This window comes from Tenrec ecaudatus, chromosome 9, assembly GCF_050624435.1.
Source record: "Tenrec ecaudatus isolate mTenEca1 chromosome 9, mTenEca1.hap1, whole genome shotgun sequence".
In the NCBI taxonomy this organism is placed as follows: Eukaryota; Metazoa; Chordata; class Mammalia; order Afrosoricida; family Tenrecidae; genus Tenrec; species Tenrec ecaudatus.
Genome location: NC_134538.1, coordinates 159950009 through 159956206, shown reverse-complemented (window position 1 = coordinate 159956206; position 6198 = coordinate 159950009). Strand labels below are relative to the sequence as shown.

The following is a 6198-nucleotide window of genomic DNA, read 5'->3' as shown; positions in this document are numbered from 1 at the left end:
GTGCAGCCTCCCTGCTGCAACTTCTGTGCATCCTCGCAGCGCCCCTCACAGCGCCCCTCTGCCCTTTTGCCATCAACAGGGGACTCTAAGGCGTGGGGAGAGATGGGTCACTCACCCCCCAAATCAAGCACTCAGCAAATAACCAAGCCAAGGCCTAAACTGCGAGGCTCCTTCGACTGCAGCCAGGGTGAAGGCTGACAGACGAAAATGCCGCCTACTGTGTGCGCTGTGTGTGATTCCCGAAAGGAAGCGCAGATGGAACGGGGGTTCCGGAACAATGCTGCTCAGATCCGGAGCCTAGCGGCCCTGGGCGGGTAACTGAGTGAAGTCGGGGAAACCAGACAGACTCTGGTATAAGTTTGACTTCCCGTGGGCAATGACCGGATATGGCCAGGGCCTCTCCTTTGGTGCGCCTGCAAACTATCGTCACATGAGGCTCGGGTCTCCTCTGAAGACACGTCTTGGAGAAATGGGAGCACTCAAGCAGGAGTCCCATGACTGCTCTAAGAGAGCTGTGGGCGCCAACTAGCCGTCCCTTCTCTCTGGGCCACTGCAGCTGCACCACGATGACCTGGACCAGACAGCCTCTGAGCTGTGCGTCAGCCCAGTGCTCCGTGGCCTCTGCCCACCTGGAGGAGCCTGATACACTCCTCACTCCACAGTCTCTCTGTAGAGGGCACCATGCACCATGGAAGTGGCTGGATAGCCCCTCCAGTCTCCCTGCCACAGCCAGATTCCCCGGGCAGCCAGCCAGCTTTGCTCTGGTTTCTCTACACGGCTCATGCAGTGAGGATCCTGCATCATGGAACAAGGAGAGCTGGAACTAAAGGGCAGTTGTCTTTAGACACGCTGTCGACACGATCAGAATGAGTGGCCATCCACACATCCTCCAGACCAATGTCAAATGCCAGGGAGGGCATACCAGAGGACAGACATGGCCAGGGACTGGGGTCCTTTTGGGGCAGGTGGCGGGAAATGTGAGGATGGGACAAGGTGTCTTATGTGGAAAGAAGTCTAGGGAGAGGCTTTCACAAGGAAGATTATTTGGTGGGAAAGACCATGGGCCCAGGAACTGGACTGTCTGTCTTGACCTCTGATGAACCATAAAGGAGTCCTGCTGATACTGTGGCTGATCACAAGGTCAGCAGCTCAAAACCACCAGCTGCTCTGTGGGAGACAGGTGAGACTCTCTGCTTTGGTAAAGAGTGACAGTCTTGGAAATACACAGGGACCGCTCTACCCTGTCCTGTGGGTCCCTGTGAGCCTCCATTGACTCCATGGCAGTGAGTCTGATTTGGGAATCATCTCACACTGCCTTTCTTGTAGCCTCAATGTCCTCATCCATGAGCTGGATGTAATAAGAGCCCACCTACCTCATCCGTGAGCTGGGTGTAATAAGGGTACACCCACCTCATCTGTGAGCTGAGTGTAACAGGGTCCACCCACCTAATCTGGTTGCTGCTGGGATGAAACTAGTTAGAGGGTTTAGCGTGCTCAGGACAGTTTGCTGGACACTCCCTGTTGCTGCTGTTGCTAGTGGCCCACGCGGCAGTCCTGGCTCACAGCCACCCCTGGTCTCTGCGGGGCTTTCAAGGCTGGGGCCTCTCACAAGCACGTTACCAGGGCTGTCTTCTGCGGGTGGGTTTGAACTGCCAACCCTTCTGTTAGCAGTGGATGTGTGCCACCCAGGGTCCTCTCGAAGCTATTGTGAGGCTGTTAACCACCTGCAAGGTGGGGCAGTCTTCCCTCTGTCCCTACGATGGGGGCTTGACAGACCCTGGAGCAGTGTCTCGTCTCTCCACACAGCTTCTCCTTCTGCCGTAGTGGTGGGCATGGACTAGACCAAATCATTCACAATTTGGAACGTGCCCCCCACACCCTGACATAGAGGAAAGACTCGGCATGTCTATCATGGATTCCTGGAGGGTGACAGCTTCTCCTAAGCCCTGCAATCACAGGAGAAACTCTGCTGGGCCTCCTCCTGTTCCAAAGCTGCCTGGCTGGCTTTGCATGGCCGGCCTCATTGTGGGAACTTAATGGAGTGTCCAATCCCATCCCAGGTTCGTCAGCATGGTGCCAGCCCACCTGACCTGACCCTGCATTTCTGGGAAGTGTGGACATCGGTTTGTCTCCCTCCCCATCCTCCACTCTTGAAGGAGATGAAGGGGAGGATGTAAGAGAGACAACCGAAGTCCCTTCAAACACCTGAAGCCAGAACAGCTGCCAAGGACCAGGGACGAGGCCCTCCACGCAGGTTGGTCATATGTGCTCAGTACAGTGGCTATCACCCCAGTTGAAAATAGGTAAGACATCTGTATTCTACAACAGGTATGAGCCATGACAGCTCCCTCCGACCCAAATCCACTGACCCTCCTTCCTAAGACAGAAAACTGGGCTGGAGGGACTTCCCTCGGAGGAATAGGAAAAGTCCAGATGGCAGTGAGAGCCGCCCCCCGGGACCCTCCCTTCCAGCAGCGGCCACGGTGTCTGAGACCCAGCTCTCGGCGAGCCTCCTGGGTCTTCCAACACGTTCACCTTTACCCCCTTGACCCAGCTGTACCGCCGTCACTCTCTGCGGCTGAACAGCTAGCGGCACGTCTCCTGGTGCCCACGGGCTGTGAACAGAGAAGCAAGTGAGCAAGAGGAAAGACGTATGCAGCTCCTGCTGTGAGCAGCTCCTGCCGTGAGCACGCATCAAATGAGACAGGGCCTAAAGGAGATGTGGACTGGAAGAGGCCAAACTTGCCCTCCAGCGGCACGGCCTCATCTCTCCCTCCTTCTTGGGAACATTTCCCCTGGGGGGTGCTTCTCCCAAGGTGGCTGCGGGCGACTCACGCAGGAGCAGCCACGCTTGGAGAGGAGCTGTGACCTGACGTGTGTGTGGAATGTGCTGCTTCCCCTGAAGGACAGGTTGCAGCTGACGCAACCTGCTTCTCCTGCTCGCCAGGGGTTAACCACGTCAGAGACAGACTGTCCCAATTGAGCTGGGCTGTCCTCCATGTCAGGTCCAGGCCAGCCTGCCCGCCACTCCTACCAGCTGGGCGACTTCCTGGGACTAACCAAAGGGTCTTCTTCTGAAGGCTGCACAGTATGGTTGGTTGACCCTGGGCTTGTTCTTGGCCTCCACCGAAGTCTCCGCGGAGAGCCCCGACTGGGCTTGGAGCGCAGACCTGGCTGCCTGGGAAGGCGAGATGTCCAGCTCCTGGAGCCTTCCACATCTCTGTGAAGTTAGGGGGTGCAGGGGATGGCCCTGGGCTCCGGGGACACGCAGAGAACAGTTGACGTGGTGGTGAGGCGGAGGGTGGGAGGAGGTGGAGACAAAGAAACAGGGGCTACAGAGTCCTGCTGGCCTGGGGAGCTGGGCCCCTGGCAGTCTTGACCCTGGGGGGACTGCAGAGCCCAGGAGATAAGTGGCTGGTGCAGTCTGACTTGCTTTTGAGTTAGGCCCAGCATGGGGGCATTCAGGACATTCAAGTAAACTTGTATCCAAGGCCTGGCATGGTGGGCATTCAAGCAAAATTCAAGAAGGCCAGGTTCTTGGAAAGAGGGTGTTGAGAGAGCAGTCCTGGGAACCCCAGGTCCCAGGGGCAGAGGGAGAGTGGTCCAGATTCTTCTAGAACTGGTCTGCCTTCCTGGGGCCAGGAAAGCATGCTGGAGGGGACATACCCTCTGGGTCCCAGCTCCTCCAGCAACCTTTAATCCCACCGTGCGCCCCTGTCCCTCCCCCGCAGGCCCGGCTCCAAGCCCAGGCGGTGCCCGGCGGGTGCATGGACAGCGCCCTCAACGCCAGCGAGCCCGGTTTCCTGCTGCAGGGCTTCTCGGAGTTTCCGCGCCTGCGGCCCGCGCTCTTCCTGCTGCTACTGGCCGCGCACCTGGCCACAGTGACCGGCAACCTGCTCATCCTGGCGGCAGTGACCGCGGCCCCGCGCCGCCCGCCCATGCTGCTCTTCCTGGGCCAGCTGTCCGCCATTGAGCTGGGCTACACGCTGGTGGTGATGCCGCGAGCGCTGGCTGACCTGGCGACGCCGGGCCCCGCGCGCGGGCGCCCCATCTCGCGGGTGGCCTGCGCCGCTCAGATGCAGCTCTTCGTGGGCATGGGTGGCGCCGAATGCTTCCTGCTGGCCGCCATGGCCTACGACCGCTACGTGGCCATCTGCCACCCGCTGCGCTACCCGGCCGTGGTGACGCCCGCGCTGTGCGGGCGCCTGGCGCTGGCTTGCTGCCTGGGCGGCTTGGCCGTGTCGCTGGGACTGGTGGCCGCCGTCTTCCGCTTGCCGTTCTGCGGGTCGCGCCTGCTGGTCCACTTCTTCTGCGACGTGACGGCGCTGCTGCACCTGGCCTGCACTCGCGGGTACGCGGACGAGCTGCCGCTGCTGGGCGCCTGCCTGCTGCTGCTGCTGCTGCCCTCCATGTTCATCCTGGCCTCCTACGGCGCCCTGGCCGCCGCCCTGCGCCGCCTGCGCGCGCCGGGGGGCCGCCACAAGGCCGCCTCCACCTGCGCCTCGCACCTGGCGGTCACCTTCCTGCACTACGGCTGCGCCACCTACATGTACGTGAGGCCCAAGACCGCCTACGCCCCGCGGCGCGACCGCACGCTGGCCCTGATGTACACCAGCATCACGCCACTGCTCTACCCGCTCATCTACAGCCTGCGCAACCGCGAGGTCACCACCGGCCTGCGCAGGGCGCTGTCCTGGTGGCTCTGGTCCGGCCGGTCCTGACCACGGGTGGGATGGCCAGGGCGAAGCTCAGCCAACACCCGCCCCCACGCCCCAGACTCCCCGGTCCGTGTGGGGGCTGACTGGGCAAAGAGAATAAGGACGCCTCCCAGCCTGACCCCCATCCTTCCCTGAAGGGCTGCGCAAGCCAGGGTATAGACCCACGAGCTGGATTTAGGGGCTCTGTAAAGAACCGAGCTGTGACCGCACACTGGGTCCTGCAGTCGCTGTGTGGAAGGTGGCAGATTCTCATCCTCCGCGAGCTCACAGCCTAGGGGGGACCAGTGGACTGCACCCCAGGCTCACCGCAGCCGAGGGCCACTCAGGATGGCTGCCCACGTGGGATTTTGTGAGCCTGGCCGGGAGTTGGGAAAACGTCTGGGCCAGGGGGACACTATGAGCTGAACTCAAAGGGTGCAAGGCCACCAGGCGCAGAGGAAGAGTGGAGATAGCGCTCACACCCCAAACCCACTGCCATCAAGTCCATCTGAGTCACAGCGAACTTATACCCCAGTGAGTTTCTGAGATTTTAAAATCTTTACAGGACAGAAAGCCTCCTCTTTCTCCCACCAGGAGACTGGGAGGGCGGGGAGAGGGGCGATTTCAAACCATTGACCTGATGGGTAGCAGTTCAATGGGTAGTCCACTAGCCACCAGAGCTCCTTGGGAGAAACTGCTAAGCATAGGGCGTGTGGGGGATGGTGAGGGAGGGTGGACTTGGATCCCCACCCTGAGAAGATGGCTGTGGTGTCAGCAAGAAGCATGGTAGGGTCAGGCTGGATGCCAGAGGGATGTGCAGGGGGTGCCAGCCCAGACGCAGCGGAGGAAGGTGAAGGGCTGTTCATGCCCTGTGGGCACCCTCACAAAGGGCCACAGAGAAGATGGTCGGTGCAAAAGCACCCCAAAGTCTGAAACCCAGACGCTGGCAGACCCTTCTCCTTCAGAGTGCTCTTGGGGAAGAGTCGTCCTTGGCTCCCCAGCTCCTGGTGGCCTTGTGACAGGGTCTCTCCAGTCTCTGCCCCAGACTGCACATGGCTGCAGTCCCTCAGTCTCTCTGTTCTTCTCCTCTGGTTATAAGGACTCAAGTCAAATTAGATTAGGGTCCTCCCCACTCCAGTCTGGCCTCACCTCCACCCAATGGCATCTAGCAAAGACCCAATTTCCTAAGAAGGTCACATTCACAGGTACCAGGGACTAGGACATGAGCATGGGTTTGGTATGGACACAGAACGGCTGTCTCGCATGGGAGCCACCACTGTTTTGTAGCCCTGGCTTCAGCAGTCAGGCACAGGCTTGGAAACCCTACAGAAGCTTTCACTCCATCCTTAGGGTGGCTGTGGGCGTGTTTGCTTTATGTTCAGTCAGGAAGTGCCCTGTTCCCTTCAGAACACTCTGGCTACAGTGTGAGCCTGGACCAGAGCAGGACAGGACCGAGATACATTCACCAGGAAGCTCCTGAAGGAATGCAAGTTGGATGACA

At 59.8% G+C, this 6198-nt stretch overlaps 1 protein-coding gene across 1 annotated transcript; it reads left to right on the top strand.

Moving 5' to 3' along the window:
• The first annotated feature begins 3767 nt into the window (after window positions 1-3767).
• Window positions 3768-4721, top strand: LOC142456252 (olfactory receptor 10AC1-like). The gene has a single exon (XM_075557437.1). The coding sequence runs from the start codon at window positions 3768-3770 to the stop codon at window positions 4719-4721; it is 954 nt and encodes a 317-aa protein (XP_075413552.1).
• The last annotated feature ends 1477 nt before the right edge of the window (window positions 4722-6198 follow it).